General features: G+C 35.8%; 1 protein-coding gene across 1 annotated transcript; it reads right to left on the bottom strand.

Annotated features, from left to right (window-relative positions):
* Nucleotides 1-311: 311 nt before the first annotated feature.
* Nucleotides 312-6,016, bottom strand: LOC131644830 (uncharacterized). Its single transcript, XM_058915424.1, has 2 exons — nucleotides 5,936-6,016; nucleotides 312-5,323 (listed from the first exon to the last, which is right to left on the bottom strand). The coding sequence occupies exon 2, from the start codon at nucleotides 1,417-1,419 to the stop codon at nucleotides 388-390; it is 1,032 nt and encodes a 343-aa protein (XP_058771407.1). The 5' UTR covers nucleotides 1,420-5,323; nucleotides 5,936-6,016; the 3' UTR covers nucleotides 312-387.
* Nucleotides 6,017-23,788: the final 17,772 nt, after the last annotated feature.

Below are 23,788 nucleotides of genomic sequence, written 5' to 3'. Positions count from 1 at the left end.
AAACTCCTACAACTTAGGCTCAAAGGGGTTGACGAGGGATTAACATCCTTATATCTCCACTGTTTAGGAATTGAAACAATGCCTGTACATCGTCAGCATAGTCCGCTCAAAAGCATACTGTATGAGGTTGCGGTATCATTTTTCGTCATCCTCCCTTAAAAGGCTTACAGCTTAGCAGGAGTTGAGTATCACAAAACATATGCAAAGTAAAGACATAATTTAAAATGAGTGATAACGAAATAATTAATTCAAGACAAACATATGCAATGCACTGATGATAATTATTAAAATATATAATGTCTATCATAAGTCGAATGTTTAAACAAACAGAATAGTAATTGCAAATGAAAGTAAAGCTAATGATTAAAAGCTCATCCACTTTAGACATTAATCAGTCTTGTCGTGATTATGCCTGGGAGTAGTGATCACTACAGGAGTCTTGGGATGAGGGAATTCAATTTCACCAGCATCGATCATATCTTGGATCTTGTTCTTCAATGACCAACAATCATTCGCATCGTGTCCAGGGCTATTGGAATGATATGCGCACCTCGCATTGGGTTTATAGCCAGGAGCGGGAGTGTTGGGCTTTATAGGAGGATTTCTCACAGTAATCAAGTTTGCTTTCAACAAATGTTGTAATGCCTGAGCCAACGACATGTTGATCTTTGTGAACTGACGCCTAGGTGCATCTGACTTGCGTCTTTGTTGTGGGACTGGTGTAGAGATCATAATTGTCCCCACGGATTGGTGGTGTTCATTGCGACCTTTCCGATTGTACCTAGCATTAGCCATATGAGGTTCCTTAGGTGAGTTGAAGTCAATGATCTTGTCATCAATGAGGTCTTGGATCTTGTGTTTCAACGATCCACAATCTTCTGTATCATGACCAGGACTATTCGAATGATAAGCACATCTCGCATGATACTTATACCCAGGAGCGGGATTAGTAGGAAATGAATATGGAGGCCATAGAGTTATCAAGTTCTGATTGAGCAGTTGTTGCAGAGCTTGAGACAGCGGCATGGGTAACGGAGTGAATGACCGCTTAGGTTTGAATTTCCATTTATCTTGCACACCTTGCTCCCTTTGTTGGTCCTTCCCCTTCTCGGCCAGAAGTGCCTTTAATTCTTCTTGCCCCTTGGCCAAGTGAAAGATTATTTTCTGGAACTGGTTATTCTGAGCTTGGAGATTTCTGACAGATTGTTCAAGGTCCATGATGCTGAAATAAACAGCGAGGGAGGATGAGACACCTATTGTAAGAAACCTGTTATGCGATGTTATGAATGCAAATGCAATATTTTCAAGGATCTTTAGGCTTTTAGTTAGCAACATTAGAAAATGATTTGGTCGCGTCTTTGTCTGAAGAATTATGAACTTTGTCTTGGAACATCTTCCTTTGAGAATCAAGCTCACCATATCGAGTGGGTCATCGCCTCTGATTCGGGATACTTCTGAATTTGAAGGTACATGGCTAGAGGAAAATAAATCCTCTTGCCCCTTGATAGGTATCGTGTCCCTGAATTGGAAGGCATGTGACTAGAGGAAAATAAATCCTCTTGCCCCTAGATAGGAATTCAGTCCTTGATAAGAGCACCTGAAATTGCGCGCCCTAAATCCCTAAGATCCTTGAAAGGGTTAGTTAAATCATGTTATGCTTATGATGTCATGATGTCATGAATGTTATGCGAATGCAATTCATTAGGCATAGTGTGAGATAGTAAGGGCAAACACGTCCTTTTAACAAAACCTGCAAAGAACAAAGGTTAGTAGCAAACACAAACAAGTCACACAAGTCACACAATTTTTTGACTTAAGGCTTGCATGGAGTCTGATCAGGTGTCCTTCCCAAGGGTATTTCTATGGGTAAGGAGATTTTAGCAACGGGTTCTACAAGTTATCCAGAATTGTCAGCCCTTCTAAAGCACCCTCGGACATGATGCATTCGCACCATGCAATGATACTTTGAGAAAGAACCTATCTGAATTGTAGTATCGGGTAGCGACTAGTCCTTAACATTTGTCAAGGGTAGTCCCCCCACTACGTTCCTAAAGGCCAGGATGGGTTAAGGGTAACTAAAGGTCCTTGAGCTCCGGCGCACCCACAGACACATACATAGACCCCCCTCATTTGAGAAAGGTGTGCATATGCTATGGAGTCCTAACTCAAGCGTGAACTTCATATTGACTCATCTCCCACATATGTGAAAGAGGTCGCCATGACTATGCCACTCCTAATCTTAAGTGTACTTGAATCCGGGTGTAGGATTCGTCCTTCAGTTAATTCCCAAAACAGCCCTGAAAAACAAAGCAAGCAAAGCAAACAATAGAATACAATTAAGTGATCCTAAACTTTTAAGGTAACCCCTCTTTTATCGAAAAATCCCCAGCAGAGTCGCCAGTTCTGTAATACGGTGAACTGACTTTTTATCGATCGAAATGTCGCGGTAAGCAAGAGTCGCCACCGACTTTTATTTTATCCAAACTATATTCGGAAAGGCAAAAAGAAACAGAAAAAAACCTTTTAAGAAAATCTGAGTTCGGGGGTAATTTATGCAAAGGGAAGGTGTAAGGCACCCTTTGCATCCATGGTTTTCCATGGGCTCTTAATTGCTTTGCTTGCTCGTTTGTTTTTTTAAAAAAGGTAGATGAAAGAAAAAAGTGGACTTTAGCTCGTAAATGAGCGTAGCCAGTTTTCGAAGAATTGTGAGAAAGAATATTAAAGATGAGCATTGCAAGGCAATTAGGGGCAATTACCTTAAACTCAGATGATAGGTCTCTTTTTAGCCTTTCAGAATGAAAGGGTCAATCCTTGCCATAAGAGGGCAGGAAGCCTTTCGTTTGGAGGTAGAAGGGTCATCGAAATATCCTTTGCCATAAGACTGTCCCATGCCATAGGAGGGCAGGTAGTCTAAGGCAAGGATCAGAATAAGCCTTATTCGTAGGCAGCCAGAAGATACCTCAGCCTTTTTCCGTAGGCAACTTCCGAGGGTCGAGGTCATATTTGTGTACCGAAGGCAGCATCATTTAGGGTCGTATGACCTTTATTTATCGAGGCAGCATGGCTGAGGTATCCTCGTATTCGAGGGACGTGGCTTATTCTGCAAAAAACACAAAGGCAACAGGCAGCAGGCAACAGGCAACAAGGCAACAGAGAGGGTTACCCAAAAGCGTGCGTGTGTGCACCAATCACGTGATTATATTCAATTATATTATCTTGTAGATTAATGAGGCTAATTCAATTTAATAGTTGTCACTCCCTATTTTACTAACCACGCAGATAATATAAGGCAAGAAACAATAATATGGGGAAGGGGACAATGAAACCAGCGGATCCCTTAATAGGGTTTGACATAAATAATAACTAAACAGAAAGAATAAGAGATTAGAGTTTAGGGATACCAAACTCGTAGCTTTGGCAATCAACGAACCCTGAAAAGGAGAAGGAGGAGACAGAAAGCAGAGAGTGAGTGCATTATCAAGTTCATGGGCAAACTTCATTAACCACAAAGAAAGTAGAATAATAAATTAAAAGTAAAATAGAGAGAAGGTACTTAGCTTGGCATTTGCCTAACAGGGTTGAGGGCAAGGTTTGCCTGAAGCATTGACTCTGACCATTGAGAACTGAAAGAAGAAACAACGAGGCCTGAGTGTACAGACAATTCATCGGCATTTAAAATAAACCCCAATTTTTAAAATAGGGAAGATAAACAAAAGAAACAAAAGGAAAGAACAATTTCGCATTAAATATATATATAAATAACGAGAGTTGAATCGAAACTTAGCTTTTAGTCTTGATCGGGCGCGTTGTCGGAAGGAACCATGTTGATAACCCTGAAAAGTTAGTTTTGGTTCATTGTGACAGCCTTTGAGGGTGCATGGTAAACCTTCAGCTTTGTGTGCGTTAGATCTGGATGGTAGGAGATTGAGGATGAATTTGCGAATATTCGCAAGAATAATTCAATAGCTCGAATGTACCTCGCAATAAACAAGAAAATGGGAGTATGGACATAGAAAAATAACGCATGAGAAATGACAAATATTAATCAAGAATTGACAAAAATATAGAAGAAGAAAAAAAATCTTGACAAAACAATATTTTTGAATTTTTGATATCTTTTACTAATGAAACTAAAGAAACTAAAGAAATTAAATATTATTTTTTGTTAAGATTATTGAAATATCTAACCTAAAATGCATATTTATGATTTTTTGATATATATTTGAATATTTAATGTTAGAAACCAAACAAACTATATACATAAGTAGACAAAATAAAATAAATTAGATAGTTTGAACATGACATTTTAAAGGATGCAATTAGCAATCGGTTGTACTTTTAAAGGCAAGGTCCACGTCATAGTGAAGCAAACATAAATCCCTAAAAAAAATAAGGTCCGCCTCCACCATCCTCACGGCTCTCTACTATCACCTTCATCAAAACAAAACTCTGCTCTCTCTCAGACTTTCTCTCTGTTTCCATTTCTCGACATCTCTCTCGCCGCTCCAATAAGGCCACAACCAATATAAAACACCTCTTAAATCTTCCCCCAAATGCACCATGATTTTACCAAGGAAAATGAAACAAGCCAGATCGGAACCCATAGAAAACAAACTGAATCCTAATTTCCTTTAAAAAATGAGAATCAAAGGCGTACAGTCACAACAATACCTCATACATGAATCCATAGTATTATCACATATCGCAACTTGTAAATGCGAGTGAGGGTTGAAGAAATTACCGGATTCGAAGATCTTCGACGAGTATCTCCGAGTGAACTCTGTCTTCTCTTCGATCTGCTTTAGCTCTGGAGTTTGTCACCGTGTTGTGCTGGAATCAGAGGCTACTTGCGGACAGCTTTGCTTCTGATTGGATTCCGATGGCGATGATGCTCCGATGTGAATCGTGAAGTCGAAGCTGCCGCTTGCTTGGTGAGAGAATTGACGCAATTTTTTGTATTATGTTGCTTCTGCTTGTTGCAGCAACTTGAAGATGAAGGAACTTGTTGAAGCTGAAGCTTGTTGCTTGTTGTTGATGATATGATTCTGGTTTTGATTCGGTGTCGTCGGTGTGGATACGAATCGGTGTTGGGGCTTTTTGATGTTCCTGCTTTTATTTGCCTGTAAAGTACAAACTCTATAGCGATTGTATTGATGTTAGTACATTAAAATTGTGGATCAAGTTGATGAATATTTTGTTGCAGGTTTGTTGAGTTTGAACAATGAGCGGTTTTGAGAAACTTGGTTGGAAGTGGTAGAGATTGGGTAGCGGTTGGCTATGGTGAATTTGCAAATTATCCTTTTTCACTTTCTTCTGTAAATCTCTTGTATACATAGATAAATAACAGCAGCATGAATGTCTAAAAAATTCCATCGTGATATATATGAATTTGTTAGTATACAAAATTATGAAATTGTTAGTTAGAAAAACAACATTTTCAATGAATCATCAACCAACAAATAAACATAAAATTGAAATCAGAGGGTGAATCATTAATGAGAGATTATATTAAAAGGTTGAATTTGTGAATGGAAGTTAGAAAATAAGGATTCGGAAAATTGGTTGACGTGAGAATGAGGTTAGAAAATAGGGTTGGTTGTTGCAGAAAATAGGTTCGGACTTGTTTTTCCTTTGCAGATTAAAAAGTTAGTATTTATAAGTTAAAAAGTTAGTATTTATAAGAACAAAAATTAGGTTAAAAAATGGGCTTGGATCAGCTAAACTAATTTGGGTTATTTCATAATATTAAAAGAAACACCTATATTTATTTATTTTGGGATAATGCATAAAATGATGATTCAACTAAATAAAAACAAAAATTAACATTTACGTAAATAAAAAGAACAATAATTAATATAAAATTAGAAACAAATAAATAAATAAATAAATTAGGAAAGAAAGTTAGAAATGGGCTTTGAACCCGGGACTTGCAAACCTTACTACTTTACCGGTCGTATTATGTCAATTACTTGAAATGACACAACATACAAAATATATGCGGGCAAATTTTGGGGTATGGCAACTGAGCGGAAGGATTCTCACGTGCGCCTGCACATGACTATACCCTCCACCTAATTTCTTATGTGTACTTAATCCGGGTTAGGATTTGTCCATAATGTATCACTTGTAACAGAATCCACACAAGTAACAGAACCAAAGAACCAAACAAGAACATAATAAAAATAAAACAAATAGAAATAACCCTTTCTTTGGAAACAATAAAAAGGAGATCCCCAGTGGAGTCGCCATTTTTCTGTCGCGGGGAAAAATCGTTGTCTTTTTTTTGGGATGAGACACCTGATGCCTTCTTTGGGCTCGAGTGCTCAAAAAATGATTTTTCTTTTGTACGGACCAAACTTTTTATTGTTTCCAAAAGAGGAAAAGGAAAAAAGTTGCAATAACCTTAAAAGTGGGGGAGAGATCTTGGGTAAGAGGGTTGGTTATACGAAGGGAAGGTATTAGCACCCAACGTATCTATAGTACTCTATAGGTTTCTTTGTTTTATTTATTCCATTCTTGAGAGGTTCTTGTGAAATAGGTGGGACCTAAGGTGTTTGTTTGATTATGCTCGCAAAGATCATCGCGATCCTCTGCATACATATCCCCTAGAGGGAATCAGAGCATCTGTAGCTCGGGGTCTACAGGTGCTAAGGTTTAAATGGTTTTTTTGTTTTGTTTTGCTCGCCAAGGATCGACCTTGTGCCTACGTATTCTCAAAGGGATGTTGAGAAAGTCAGAGCAATCGTAGTTCCCACTTATGCTAGTGGAAGCAAAGGAAAAGAGACAAATGTCATCTAAATGTTCGATGTATCTAATCTATATCATCACATACATCTGTTTGATTTTTGTTTGAAAATCTCTTCATTATAAGCCCGGGGCCATGCCACTTAGGGTGCTTAGAATGATAAAGATGTTTTTGTTGTTTAACCAGCCTTGTGGCAAAAACTTTTAATGAAGTCAGCCTTGTGACAAAAAGTTTTGATTAATCAGCCAGCCTCGTGGCAAAAGTTTCAACGAAGTCAGCCTTGTGACAGAAACTTTGATTAATCATCCAGTACGGTGGTAAAACAGTTTGATTGATTAGCCAGCCTTGTGGCAAAAAGGTTTAATTGATTAGCCAGCCTTGTGGCAAAAAAGTTTGATTGATTGATTGATTGTTTGTGATGATATAAAAGAGATACTCCTAGCATAGAGATGAAAAATGTCTAATCTCCTAGGGTATTTGATTTGGATATTGGGGATGCTTATAAGAAGCCCGTGGGTCCTTGTACGAAGCCCAAGAGGAGGCTATCCGAGGGTCCTTGCATTGTAAGCCCAAGAGGAGGCTATGAGAGGGACAATCCAGGGTCCTTGCATTGTAAGCCCAAGAGGAGGCTATGGGAGGGTCACTCGTTTGTACAAAGCCCAAGGGGAGGCATGGTATAGTTGGTCTGAGCTCTTAGAGGGATTTCACCGGGAAACCATACTCTATGTCCTAACCTAAACTAGTGGAGATTCTTTGCACGAAGCCCAATAGGAGGCTATGGGGAACCTAGTGTTGTACTAAGTTGAACACGCACACATATCACACATATGAACAAACATGAACAAGTATGAACAAGTATGAACAAACATGAACAATTATATATATGACAAAGTGTGTGTATATAATGGAGTTTATGAAGGAAATATACCTGTAAGCATGATCCATTTGTATACACAGGGGCTCGGGACTCACACTCGGGGAGAGGTCCACTTGAGTTTATTCACAGCTATGTAAACAGGTATTTACAAAGGGCTTGGGACTTATACCTACATGTAGGCCCATGGTATATTTTTGGGAAGATTTAAAGAAAAAAACCTTCATTTTTGGTTTGTTATTTAAAGTTAAAAATCAAACTGATCGAGATATGTACAAAACAGTGTATGTATAAAAAGGCGTACAATGAAATACCTAATTTCATGTACTGGGTATGTACAAAAGGGCTTGGGACTTATACCTACGTGGAGGCCCGTGTTTTATTTACAAAACATGGTTGATTGTTTTATTTACAGACGCGAGGTTTCGCTTTTGAAAGATTGTTTGAAGATTGTTTTGAAAAGTATTGTTTTGAAAGAGTTTTCTGTACAAAGAAAAACTGTAAAAAGGAAAAAGAGTGGGTCTTATACTCTCTAATATTCGAGAGGCCCCTGTTTTATTTTCATAAAACAGGGTGGATGGTTTTGAAAAGATGTGAGATTTATTGTTTTGAAAAACAGTTTGAAAAGTATTGTTTTGGAAAAGTTTTCTGTACAAAGAAAAACTGTAAAAGGAAAAAAAAAGAGTGGGTCTTATACTCTCTAATATTCGAGAGGCCCCACTTCGTCTTGAAAATCAATGGATGATTTGAAAGTGAATTGATTACTGTTGTGAAAACCGTTGATTGAATTTTAGGCTTACCTCGAAGGATGAGAAAATTGGATTTCTGAGCTTGAGGTGTTACCTTGATCTTCAAGTGATATGCTTGAAATAAATTATTTCATGATCATCCTCTGTAGCAAATGGAAGACCAAACAAAACAAACAAATCCAAAAGACAACAGAGAAATAATCTCGAAGTCTTGGATGAAGTGAGAAAATTCAAGTAAAATGTGCAACAGTAATCAAATAGAAATTTATATGATTAATCTACACAACAATAATATAAAAATATTAAATTCAAATGAAAATTAATTCTAAAAGAAGATATTTTTTTTGTGTTTTTTTTAATGGAATTAAGTTAATTAATAAGATAATTAAACAAATAATTATACAAATAATTAAACTTAACAAGAAAAATAATTCTTTTTTATGTCACAAATTAGATTATACAAGTATAAACCTAAATATAAAAAGAAAATATTTTTTTGGAGTTTTTGATTGGTTGAAAATTAATTAATAGCAAATATTCACACAATTACTAATTAATTAACAAAATAAATTAATTATGAAGAAAAAATAAAATATTTTCTTGTCAAAAATTAATTAAATATTTTATCAACCTAAAAGTGAAATTAAAATGATTTTTGGATTTTTGAAAGTATTTTTAATTAATTATGCAAAGAAAAACAAATTAATTAAAGAAATATTTAAACCAGGATCCTGTGTGGCGAGGCTGATGGTTTATGGTGGATCTGCAAGGCTCAGAGGCGTTGGATGATGATCAAGATTGATCAGACGACTGCTGAAGCAAGGAGCATGGTAAAAGCGTGGTCAACAAAGCATATGACTAGTCTGAAATTTAAAAACGCACGCGCGCAAATTGACCAACCAGAGGACGCCACGTCCTCGTCTTCTTCCTTGCAAACCTGTAAAAGTTTTAGCTACAAATTAGCTACGGATTCTTCCCAGCTATTTTGTAGCTAATCATCTCCGATTTCAAACCTGCACGAAACAAGATGAACAAACAAAACAGTAACCCAGATCAATCAAGTGACATGCCCTGAGCTCGAATATGCCCTTGTTGTCACCTAATTTGGCCCCTATCACAGATCCCCATTTTTTGAAGCTTCGCAACCCTAAAATGGCAACTCGTGAAATATGTAACCAAATGGCAATTAAGCATCCAGAAACGTTAAGAACATCACGATAAACAATAATATACATTCAAAAGTTATTTAAAAAGCATGATTGATCATAATCGAACCGAATAAGTTTTGAGCAAACCGTGAGTTACTGGGCATGATTCAGGAAGCTTCAAAGCTTGGAAATGATTGGGATCGCTTCAGTGATGTTCAAGGATCATGTTGATGCTTTTAAACCTGCTTGAAACCTCTTGAATCATTCTACAGACCTCCACCTGTTTTGGCTCCAAACTGAAAACGGCCATGGTGTTTCTCTACATCCAGAAGTGTTCCAGATGTTTGGATCACTTCTAATTGATGTATGGAAGGTGTTTGAAGTGTTGGTTTGGAAGATGCACGAGTAGATTGAGAGTTGAAGGCTTAAGGCTCAATATGTGCACTTATGGAGTTTTTGTGATGAAACTGACTTTGGCTTGATTTTATAGTGGTTTAAAGTGATGAGCAACTTCTAAATGATGTTTAGAATATGTTTGGATGACACCAATAGTTAGAACTTTTAAGATTTGAAAGTTGAAGTTCTAACTTCTTTGAAAAATGGAAAGAACTTGCAAATAAGTAAGAAGTGAGAAAGCAAGTTTTTCAATGCTTTGGTGTGTCATCACTTGAATTATAGGTCATGTAGTCTTGAAACTTAGTGAAAAATGGTGAAAATTCAAGTGAAAATGATCACTAAATGCATAATTCAAAACCATAGCTATGCTCCATATTTTTTCATGCTCTTGGACATTTTGGAAAGCTCATGTTACACACTTCAAAATCCTAGTTGAAAGTTCTTTCAAGACCTTTAAGGAAATGGGTGAAAAAGATCCATGAACTTTGAAGAAAATGAAGTTTTAAGTGAAATTTTCAAAAAGTACCAACTTTGAAGCACCATATCTCTTAAATGGTTGATCTTATGGAAACAATTTATATGTGTCAAAGTTGTTTATTGGATCAAAATCTACAACTTTCATGTTGGGAGTTTTTTTCAGTTTGTAGGTGAAATTTTGAGAAATTCCCTTCCAAAGTTTGGAAAAAACCATTGAAAAACACTTAGAAAATTTTCTAAGTATGAAAGTCAAACTTTTGACTTTTTGATTCTTGATTGATTTTCTTGATTTTCCTTGATCAAATGACTTCTCATATCATATATTGATGATTTAAAACTTCAAAAGTCATGGTTGACCAAAATTCCCCAAAAGTCAATGGTGATCTTGTACAGTTGACTTTTTCAGACGAATCGCGTTTCTTGAGATTTCAAGTGAAACAGGCTATCCTCACCAAATGAATAGTATGAATGGATCATATTGAGGTATTAGAGGATATTGAGCCATGATTTGAGTTATGACACCATGTCCTGATTAAAAAGTCAGTGGTTTAGTGAATTAGGTCAAAAAACCCTAATTGTCGACCTGATGAAATTGATGCCTGTAGGTCTTGAATTGAGATGTAATTTCCATTGTATATTGTCATAGGGATTATTTGAGGATGATTGAAACCCTTGATTGACTTCCTGGGGGTTTTTAGGGTTTCCCAAATGTGATCCCTGATTTCAGTCCCTGATAGTTCAAAAATCCTAATCTGAGGATTTGTCTGATCAATCTTTGTGTAGGAGATGTTCTGAGCCAATGGATTAGGTCAAAATGATGCACTTGGGGTCTTGAGGTCATGTCCCAAGTCATTAGGTCAAATCCTGAGCAAAAGTCAGGAGTATGCTGTCTTCAGTCAAAACCCTAATTCAGTCGATTCAAAGTCTTTGAGCTTGTTGAAATGAATCTCTGAGGACCAAATGTTGATTGTTGATGAAGATAGTTCTTTTGAGATGAAGGGAGAACAAAACCCTAATTGATTGTTACTTGTACTGATGAGTGGTTTCCTGATTAAACCCTGCTAAGCACAAGTAGCAAACACAAGCTATGCAATTTGTTAGAGATGCAAATGATGCATATGCAAATGGTATGAGGTGGTATCTTAGGTCAAAAATTGGGGTATGACAATCTCAAGTTGCTGAGAGTTTTGATGATATAACTCTTTTGTTTATGTGTTAATTGCTTGATTTTAATTCCTTAATTGTTTACTTCATTTCAAGTAACCGGTTACTTCACTGTATTAGTGGAAAAATCTACTATTTTCAGGTTGCGGTTTTCAAACCCTTATACCATAAAACTCCCAAAAGTTGCATCAAAATAGGTACTCGTTGTTCATAAATTATCACTACACATTACACAACAAATTTAACCATTCCGATTTCATCAATTGGAATCAACTATGAAAATCAAACCATGAACAACATGCACCACAAATCTATCATTCAACATTCCCCATATACCCACAATTATACCACCTATTATAGAGTCAGAACCCCATCCTTACAGAGTTCATGCACCCATGTTCATGCTTAGGCCAAATGGAATTGGCTCGTGCATTTTCTAATTTTATATGAGCCTAATGTTCCTTTCATGGAGTAGAACACAATGCAAAAAGAACCAATTCAAAAGGATGCTTGATGTGAAAATGGAAAGCTTGCAAAGTTGGTGTCATGCCACTGAAAATCAAGTTGGGCATTAGGTCAAACATGTTATGAACCTTGTGTTGTGCACAAATGACCTGAAATCCAATTCAAATTTTGAGATGCTTAGCGGCTGAATTGATATTTGACCTCTAAATGAAAGTTGTAGAGGACATCAAGAGGGACATTTGGCCTCAAGAAACCCCCATAAATGTTGAAAATTGAGAAAGTTATGCCCTTTTGACCATATGGTGTGCCGTACTTGATTTTAAGTCAAACCAACATGTACCAACTTGATATTTTTGATGTTTCCTTGCATCCTAAAAATCCATGAACACCAAATGGATACCATATGAATGAGAATTGATTGGTCTTTAATTAATCTTGATGACTCCTTGAGAAAATGCATGAAAAGGCATGGAAATAAACCATGAACAAAACTTGAATCACTTACACAAATAAGAATCAATCTTGAACTTTTCCTGATCCATTGATGTTGAATAAAGCTTGACATGATAATGACCTAAGATTATAGGTCATTCCTTGAAGAAAAGTCCATTTGTCCAATAGTTGACCACAACTTTGACCTTGAGGAACCAAAATCCTAATTTGGATACAATGCTTGATCTTTGGGATAACATCAACCATAGGCCAAGTTACGTGAAGTATTTGAACATCTTTTAGAATGAAATAACAACCTCTTGAGTAGTATACATTCTCTTGCCTTTTGATTGTCAACCCTACCTTGCACAAGGAGAGAAAACGAAAGCAACAAGTAAACATATTTTTGTATTTTGAATAGAGGTTAGTGAAAGTTAGATGATAAACATAAGCACATAAATATGCAAAAAGAAACACAAAGGGTGCTTGGTGATTTACCACAAATGGTCAACCCAAAGACCAAGGGGATATGAGATAAGCACGCTTGTGATCTTGTTCATATGAAAATGAATGATAGGTGGATTCTTAGGGGTAAAAATTGAGGTATGACACCTACTGAAGGTGAGAAAAATATACACAAGAAAGGGGTTGAATTGTGTATCTGGCAAACTTTTTCTTCTTTAAACAACATCTTCTGAATCTGACCAAGTTCAGATTCTAAGTTAGAGTAATCGCAGTGGAATGATAAAGTGCAGAAAAAATAAGTAAGAGCACACATATAAATTATCTCGGTTCCTCTAAAACTTAAGGTAATCTAGTTCTCTGGTCTCACAAGAGATTTTAACTATAATCTGAACCTGATTAAAATTTGCTCAATTAAACTAGAAAAAGACTTCAGCTCAAGTGTAGAAAAAGACTCCTTTATTTTTTTTTGTATGTTATGACTCCTTGTATGTAATGTGATGCGGACGTGCGACAAATATAATCCTAAGGATAGCCTATGCGGATTTAGGGATGACATTAGACTCTTAATGAGACACTTGCAAGCTAGATATTATGACACGTTAATGGAAATCCCTCAGACTAAGGGGTACGCGGAAAGTAGCAGCTGATGACCGTTCAGGATAGTCACCAAGTCTCATGACCTTCGAGAGGTCGTTCGACGTGTACTTACGAAGTTGTCCCTCGTGGGAAGGTTCTCTATGCGGAACACAACCTATCTAAGGACGATATAAGACGAAGTGAAATCCCTACAGACTAGGGATTGAAGACGCGTAAATGGAAATCCGAACCCTACAAGTTAGAGGGTGCGCGGGAATAAACACGAGGTGACCGTTCAAGACAGTCACTATATCTCAAGGCCATCGAGAGTCCAATCGACATGCGTTAATGAAGACGTCCTTCGTGGGAGGCCACGTGGTTGTAAAATACAAAGGTGTAAAAGGAAAGTCCCTACGGGCTAGGGAGTGCGTAAGAGCAAGCATAGAGTGACCGTTCAAGACAGTCACTAGATCTCATGGCCATCGAGAGGCCAATCGACGTATGCTAGCGAAGGTGTCCCTTGCGGGAAGGACGCACAGTTGTAGATACAAGGATATAAAAATAAAATCCCTACATGTTAGGAAATGCATAGATGGTGATGTCCTTCGTGGGAAAGACGTGGTCTTAGAAATTAGAGTCCCTACAGGCTAGGGACCACGTAGGGATACCTGCAAAATTGAAACGCATACATTCGTGGCATATGAATCGCAAATATATATCAATCACAAAAGCACAAAAGTCCTAGGTTCATAGGTTCGACGTAGCGGCTCTAGGGAGCCTACCTTTTTATGGGGGGTTCTAGAAGGTCTCATGGGGTCGTTCGTAGCCTCTGAGACTTTTTGTCTCTTCGGATTTTAGAACAACTCATTTTATCCATGAGGTTCGAATTTTTGGGGTAGGTTCTCGGAGAGATCAGCCAAGCATCCAGTCCTGCCCTCAACAAAGTCAAGCCTCGTTTTGGACATTTTCGAATACTCAACCCACTCCGAGTGGAGTTATCAATGAGACTCGTAGGCGATTCATGTCCCCTATTGATCTCAAAGTTAACTCCCACACTTAGGGTTTAACACAACATAAAAAAAACAATGCATATAATAATATAGGTAAACATTTTAAGGCAGATAAATAAACATTTTAAGAAAAAACAAAAAACAAATAAATAAAAAAATAATTTAATATTTATTAAAAGATGAACCTCCCCCAAACCCTAAAAATGGCAAGTTTGCCAAACCCTAAAAAAACTTGCCAAACCTAAACCCTGCCAAAACCTATAGGAGCATAGTATTCACCATTATAGTTATCCCCAGCAGAGTCGCCAGCTGTAGCAACCTGCCCTAAAGATTAAGCTTTCAGAGTCACCACCTATTCTACCAAGGCAAATAGGAAACCTATGCAATTAAGAGATTTAGGGTAAGATACTATATTCGGGTTAAGGGAAGGTGTTAGGCACCCAAAACCCTTTCCTAAAGGTTAACATTGCAAAGATGAAGGTTTGTGGCAAAAGATAAAGAAAGATGACAGACAGTAAATAGAGTTAAAGGCTAATTATTTGAACATGATTAGAGTTTGGAAGAGGGGGACTCGCCTTGTTGCCAAGTGCCTACGTACCTCCTTATGGAGGATCAGAGTCAACGTAGTTCGGGGAAGGGTTGTACGCCCTTAAAATTAGAATTTGATTTGGTATGGTTATGGAGGCTTTTTGAGTGGCCTATCGTAGTTTTGAATAAGGATAAAAATCCGTAGTTTGATTTGAAGTGTTTTGAATATTTTAGATTTTGGGAAGTGTTTTAGGATTTGGGCGTACAACCTTGATTTTAATTTGTACTATTAACCGCAATGATCGATTGATTCGATTACCATAGTTAACAGATTAATAATTGTATCGTTACCAATTTTAATCAATTAATTGGATTATCACTAATAACGAATTATAGTATTTTTTTTAGAAATTTTAATATTTAATTTGTATCATTATCCCTCGTAATCGATTGATTCGATTATAAATAATAATGAATTTAAATGGAAAAATAGGCTAATCATCGCAACCAATAAAATGGTTGAAACCCTTTAGCCAAATAACTTATTATTTTAATTAAATAATTATAATCGATTATTACCCACCGCGATCAATAAATTTAATCGAAGCGAATAATAAATTAAATCCTAAGATTTCGGCTAAAAAACTAATGGAATTGGGCAAACCCTAATATCTTATATCACCGTTCTAGGGTTTTTGTGATAATAATCAACAATTAAAATTTGATAAAAATAATTAAATCGAATAATCGGGAATATAATCGAGAAAATCCTAAATAATTATATTCTTTATCCTAATCATGCTATCCTAATCTTAATTAACTAAATTAACTAAATTAAATATAATTATATTAACATTTAATCTAAATGACTAAATAAATAATAAAAAACATAAAAAACCTGGGTTTTGATTGAATACAGCAAGGCTGGGTGTCCATGATATGCTCCTTCATCCTGGTGCGCTGGATCTAGTAAGGATGAGACCGTATGGTGCAGGATTGAGGACGTACCATGGTCTTGCATTGATGGGCCGCGCAGGATCTATAAGCTGCATAAAAACGTAAAAATATCAAAGGTGTCATGGGGACGATTCGAACCCCTGACACTCTAGTAACCAACACGCGCTGCCCTTGTCCACTGCACCTCATTCCCTTTGTTGTTAATTATATGATCAGCAATCAAAATAAATAAAAAAACGAAATAAAGATTCCAAACTCAAACAGCAGCGCGCGCAGGGATGCTTCTTCTCCGTTCGCGTTTTTCTGGGAAACACAAGGGATTTGGCTACGGTTCTCTTCCATGGCCATATGCATCCATCATTCAACCCTGCAAATTAGTGTAAAAATATACCAAACAATAACCCTGTTCAAACGTATATGATGTCCCGAACTCAACGGTACCGGTCTTGTGGTCCAATTTTTCTTAGAATTCAAAACCCCAATCTGAAGTTTTCAAACCCTAGCAATGGTGGATTCCCCAATCTGCAACAAAAATCAAATTAAACAGCCCAGATAGTTTGCAAACAAGATTATGAATACAATTATATCCTCAAACATGATTTATACTGTGTTCATGAACAAATTTAAATCCAAGAAAATTTGAGAAAAAAACGTGAAAATTGCAGTAGGTTCCAGAGCGTTTTGGTCGATTATGGAAGTTGATTCTCACTCAAGAAGCATCCAGGAATCAATATTAACGTCTTGTTTGGCCTGAATTCGATTGCAACTCTTCTACCTTCCCCTCTTTGTTTCACGGTTTTTTTGTGCCTCACAACAGAGTTTTGTTTGCCAAACTTCCTCCTCTCGTGAATAAGGATTGTATAGCATATATAGTGGACTCAATTAGGGTATCAAATATGGATACAATTTTGATAAATCCATAGAATGATTCTTGGTCCAAATATGATTCCAAATCTTTCTAAAATTGATTTTTTGAACTCAATCTCATGCCAATCATTCTTTACCCGAATTTTGCATTCAATATGTGTCATTTAGAGAGTAATTTTGATTGGAAACCAAATTATAACCAAATCCTTTCATATTTTTTTTCAATTATTTGATAAAAAACATATTTTAATGAATAAAAAAAATCTAATAAAATATCAAATAAAATAAATTAATCATGGAATTGGTTTTGGATCTTCTTGAATATTTGAGAAATAAGTTTGGATTGTAATAAGTCAGGCCCATTTGCAAAAATAATCATTTTGAACCTTATTTACTTCATATTTCTCTTTCAAAATCGCCCAACTTTGACTAAGCATATCTCCCTCCATTTTTGCCATATGACCATGTTCTAGGACTTTTAGAAAGCCCAAAGAGTCCTCTAAATGACCCTTTTGGTTTCATCTCAGTTGAAACTTCCAAGCTCAAGTTATGAGCTTTGACCCGAAAGGTGTTCTTTGTTGACTTTTCGGAGGACCTATAATGTATTGGACTATATCTCTTGAATGAAGTATTTCTGGCCTTGGCTTGTGAGAGACAAAGTTGTAGAGAATAAAATTCCCTTCAGAATAGGCTTTGAGTGAGGAATTTCTGATACTCCATGTAGAAGTTATGGCCAGTCAAAGTTGAGTTGACTTTTCCTATGAAAAACCCTAATTTGAACCTTTGCATTTGTTCATCTCTGAGTTTTTATTAATGGATCATGATCAACCTTCGATCAAATGATGGATATGACCTCACATACTTGATGTTGACCAAAAATCTTGAAGTTTGACTGTATTTTGACTATAGTTGACTTTTAGGTCAACACAGCCGATTATTGGTCATCTGAGCCATTGAGTGGGAAATCCTTGGGATTAAAGCTTAATAATCGTCATGGAGATACATTGAGACATATGAGAGACCTTGAGACCCATTTGAGGCCGTGGAGATTCAAAAATCCTTTGGTAAACTGCAAACCCTAATTTTGAGATCCTCGATTAGGAGATTGTTGCTTGAGAAGAACCCTTGAGCCTTGAGCCCTTGAAGGTGAAATGATATGGGCAAATTTTAGGGTATGACATCAAGCCCGCAAACAAAATACTTCCTTGCTTAATCATTCTTGAAAGAGAATTTTTGCTCAAGCAACCTGGCTCGAGACTTATTTGCATAAACACATCAATTCAGGACTTCCTTTCTCAAGCAACCTAGCTCGAGACTTCCTTGCCTAATGTCATACCCTATTATTTTGCATTCCAATCAAATATCAAGATCACTATCTTAAGTTTGGCTCTTTGGCTTTGTGCTCATTTTTCCTTTGGGGGAATCACCAAGTATCCATGTATGTTTAATTTATGAATTACATCTAAGGGAAATTGATTTCCATTTGTGTTTTTGCGCCAGGATTACATAATTTGTAGTAGAAATCGATTTCCCTGTTGGGAGAAATCGATTTCCTAGGACAAATTTGGCAAAAAAGAGAAATTTTCAAGTTTGGTGGTATTTGGCACCAATTTCATTTTTTGAAAGAATATTCTTGATCACCATAAAAATTCCATACCTCATCATAATTAAATTCATCATACACCCTCATTTGATGACATGTGCACCACTTGATCTTAATTTTGGCTCCAAAATCAATTACCAAGCCTAACTTTGGTTTCAAATCAAACTCTAAACCACCACTTATCCCAAGCCTAAACTCTATAAATAGAACTGTCATTTCATTCATTCAATAAGCTTTTGATATCCAAATTCACCTTGCAAAAAATTCTCTCAACTCTTTTCATCTAACCCAAATTCACTCAAAGCTACATTTCCAAAAGTTAGTAAGCTTTTCATTGAAGCTTACAAATCTTTGAGCTGAACCTCCATCCAAACCCTTTCTCTTTATTAATTCTCTAAATTAAAGCTTGGGAGAGTGATTCTTGGAGTTAATTTGAAGCAAGTTTTGAAGTTGATTGGTGAATTTCTAGATCCACATTTGGTAAACCAATTTTTATCTCTCACAATGTGATCTCTTGTTGATTTTAGTTGCTTGATTCTTTGAGCTATATTTTGTGATTCCATTGATGTTAATTGCTCATAATTTAATGGAATTTTCGTGCTTAATTGCAACCAAGATCATAAGGTATTAGATAAAATGTTTGATCAAAATTTTCTCTCTTTAAATGTTGTTTTTCTGAAAATCTGTATAGGAAATCGATTACCCTATTTAGAGAAGTCGATTTCCCTCACTATTTTTGTGCCAGATTTCAAAAATATTTATAGGAAATTGATTACCATGTTTGAGGAAATTGAGTTCCTGGCAGTATAATGCAATTTTTTACTTGTGTTTGAGTTGTTTTGGTCCCTTCTCTCCCTCTTTCTTCTCTTGTCTCATGGGTGTAAGTCTTAAACATTCACTGTATGGAGCCTATGGTGTTACCATTTGTTGATAGTCTGTCTGTCCTGTATTATTATCTAATGTTTGGATAAAACATATAATAGCATCAAATGGTCAAAATGTGAATCATGCAGGTTTATAAAGAACAAAACAGATTTAAGCAAGATGTTAGAAGGAATGTCATGACATCAACTCATGACATCGCGATTGCAGAACTGGAAGAAAGATTCAGTTTGTACTTAACAGATACAGAATATTCTATGTGAATATTATGTAATCCTATGTGGCGTATATTTAAAGGTCAAAAGAATAATTGAAGAATCAGATCAGAAGATTGAAGATTCAGGAAGAATCAGATCAGAAGATTGGATTCAGCAGTTTCTAATTTAGGAAACTCAGGATTGAAAGACCTTATTTGTAGCAGAATATTTTCTGCATATTTGTAATAGCAAAGTGCTGCGATATGTAAGCCCAACTCCAATTGGGATCAGGTTATAAATAGGAAACTTTTGTAACCTAGTTTTAGATAGAAAACTTGGTTTTAACGATGTAGTCATTAGGGTTTCTATAGGTAGACCACCTAGGTTGTGGGATGGCTTCCTTGTCCTTCTCGAAATCTGTAGGTTAGAGAAGTGATTGTCCTCACTCAAAACCTGTAGGTAAGAGTTGAGTATTGTAAGCTTGATTGAAGTTGTGAAGCAGATCAAGTATGTGTTCATTGTTAATTGTGTAAATAGTTGTGTTCATTGTTAATTGTGTAAATAGAAGGGATTACATCTCAACTATGATGATTACTCATTGCAGGGTTGTAACAGTTAGGTATCACCAGGGATTGAGCAGAGGTTTTCTTATCTTGGATGGAGTTCTGAGATAGAGATTTCATTGGGTAGTGACTAGGTAAACCAGAGGTTGTTTATCTGTAAACCAAAGTTGTTTATATAAAATAGTACTACTGATAGTGGAATCTTCTTCCTGGCTTGGTAGCCCCCAAAGTAGGTAGTTAGACCGAACTGGGTTAACAATTAACTGTGTTATTTATCTTCTGCATTGTTTGTTCAGTTATGAATGTTATGACTTTGTTTATAACATCAGGTTCAGAAGTGTTAGTTGTTCCTATACAGAACCATGTAAAAATTATAATCTGGTTATGTATGCTGAACATGTGTGATCCCATGTCTCATTGACTCTTTCCTAAGAGTAATCAAATAATGGGGGATCTTTGTATTCTTCTTGTGCTACATTAATAACAGATTAGATGTCTTGACATCAGGATTGACATCCGAGTCTGTCATACCAGAATTTTCCCCATTCCTCTAATGAATCATTAAGATGAAGTCCCACAATGACAACGGAAAATTCATTTGGACTTTTGATTTTATTTTCAATTCATTCCCCTCCCTCTTCATCTCAGTCTCATTCTTGTTTTTTATTATTATTTTACATGTGTTGCAAGTTGTAGGAGAATGATTTCATATATCATTTCTCAAACTTGTTCTTAAAAACATAAGTTGTTATTGACCAGCTGTTGTACCCCAATTTTTGACCCTGAGATCCTACCTCATTTTGAGAATAGTGTGATCATCATCATCATTATTATCATTGTTCATATATCATTTTCTAACAAAAAAATATACAAAAATATTTGTGTTTGCTTGTTGCTTGTTTCTCAAGGCAGGTGGCTGATCAGGAGACTCAGGCAAATTAGGGTTTTGAGGTCCACAAAGAAGCTCAAAAATTCGCGTGGGCTTAAGTGATTCCCCTCATCAAAATACAATTCCTAGTGTGGCACAATTCAAAGTCAACAACTTTCATTTTCATCTGGTGCACAAATTAGGGTTTTGACCTAATTCATCTAGGAAGTGGACTTTTAATCAAGATACGATTCCATGGCTCAAATCATGATTCAAAGATCTCTAATGTATCATTATAATCCACTCACATAATTCATTTGATTGGAAGATCTTGATTCAATTGAGATGTGCAAAAATGCAATTCATCTGGGAAAAGTCAACTGTTCAAGATCACCTTTGACTTTTGAGGAATTTGGTCAACCATTGACTTTTAAAGATCAAAACCATGAATATATGTTTATTGAAGTAATTTTATCAAGGAAAATCAAGAAAATCATTCAAGAATCAAAAGTCAACAAAAGTCAAAGTTGGAAGATTTTAAACACTTAAAAAATTTCAAGTGTTTTACGCATAGAAAGTTCAAACTTCATGCACAAATTACATCAAGATCCAAGCTGAATTAGAATAAACTTCCAACATGAAAGTTATAGATCTCAATCCAAACTACAACTTTGGTAATTTCAATTTTTTTCCAAAAAATCAACCATTTGAAAGATATTGGCTCATGATATTTCATCCAAACACTTAGAAAAATTTCAAAGTGTTTTAACCTATTTTCTTCCAACTTTATGGGCACTTTACACCAAGATGCAAGTTGACTTTTAGGAAACACCAAACATGGAAGTTATAGAGCTTAATTAGGGATTTCAAAATAATACTAGAACACCTCCATAGCATTTGTGAGCTAGGAGTTTCAAAGGCTTGAAGTTAGAGGTCCAAACATGAAATTATGAGCCATGAACATGAAGAATCAATATGCAAACTCATTCAAATCTGCAATATTTTTGTGTTACAGATCCTATAACTTGCTTAAACCACCATAATCAAAGGCTTACACAAACTTTTGAGCTATAATCCAAGTGTTTCAAGCATTGCCCATTGAAGTTATCCATTTAAAGACTAAAGTTAACCCTTCCATTTTGGAAAAGAAAACTTTAATCACAAATTCCACTCTCCTTGAGCTTCCAACTTGTTTCTTCTACAGACATTCAACCAAAAGCTCAAACCAAACATGTTTAAAGTGATTGACCACTCCAAGCATGCTTGTACTATGCATTGGAACCATGTTTGCAACTTTGCTTAAAAAATAAGTCACCAAGCCTTAAGATTCCATCTGATCAGACTCAAGCTCTAATGTTTCTCTATAATCAGAGATCATTTATAAGCTTCAAAACACACCAGAAATCCCTCTCAAACCTCTCTGAAACTCTCTCAAATAAGAGGTGGCAAAATTTCTCCATTTTTTAGCTTTGAAGTCCATAACTTTGAATCTCCCCACTCTTGCAATTTCATTGCAAACTAGTCATTCAAACACACTCCATATAGCATATAAACATTTCTGTATTCATTAAAACTCCACTGAAAAACTCAAATCAAAACCTCCATATCTCACTTGCCCACCTCTGCAAATCGAGGCCTTCAGAGAGATTGAAGTGCTTTTAATCCAAAGTAAGCATTGCAAAAGCTTCCTGGGAATTCAGGGAAGCTAACAAGATTAATACAACACTTCCAAAACTGCTCTAAGTCCATTTTCAATTTCTAGTGGCAGAGGTAACTGTCTCACTCTTGAACTCTGTCATTTAAGCATCATTTTTACATTTCTTGATACCAAATTGTTTGTTTTGATGTGCTGAGTAATAGCCCTAAGGTATTAGAGATTGATTGTGCATATTAGTCATTTAATTTGAAATCAAAGTTTTAGGGTTCATCATGTTTTTTTAGAAAATTATTGAGTTATAGTTAATTTAAATGAATAAATGATACATGGTTAGATTTGCGGTGAAAAAATGAATAACTTTCATGTTTATATTTTTTAAAATGGTTGAGTATTGATGTTGGTCAAATTCCCATAAATTGAATGTCGTGAGGTTGAAGATGAAGTTGATATTTGAAACTCGTGAACTTGTTTTATTTTATTTTTAATGGTATGCGTTTTATAAACAACTACATCGTTTACCCCAATGGCTGAAGTGTGCGTTTTAAGGCCTTGATCCCCAAGGGCGTGGGTTCGAGTCCCCCCTTTTGCAACTTTCAAATTTTATTTTCATTTTAAGCCATTTTACGCTTTCCTTACTATTTTATGAATTGAAGGGCCTTATGATCACCACAAGCGCGTGGCCTAGTGGCTAGGCTTTTGGCTTGTAACGTGAAGGGCATGGGTTCAAGTCCTACAAGGACCAAAAACCTAATTTTTACCACTTGTTTATTTTGCTTTTTTTTACAACTTTAATTAATCTTTTAAAAAAGTAAAATTAACGTTTTTGACTTGGAAATGTGTACACTCCTTATTTATCTTGTCCATTTTGAGAATATAATATAAAAATCCAAAAATAATTATTATTTAGTCATTTGAAAATTAAATAAAAAATAAGTCTTTTTATGCTTTTAAAAGCTATAAAAATCAATGTCTTTTAATATTTTCACCAAGTAACTTGTACATACTTTTGTGTGAATCAATTAGGGATAGGTTAAAATCAATCTTGATGATAACATGTTCCCTTAAATCAATCCACTTAGGGTTTAGCTTTTAATCAACTTTTTTTAATCAATTAGGTTTAGGTACAAAACAAAAACCCTAAAACCCTAATCCCATGATCTTTTGA

Source organism: Vicia villosa, linkage group LG1 (assembly GCF_029867415.1).
Source record: "Vicia villosa cultivar HV-30 ecotype Madison, WI linkage group LG1, Vvil1.0, whole genome shotgun sequence".
Classification (NCBI taxonomy): Eukaryota; Viridiplantae; Streptophyta; class Magnoliopsida; order Fabales; family Fabaceae; genus Vicia; species Vicia villosa.
This window is presented reverse-complemented; position numbering and strand designations above follow the sequence as displayed.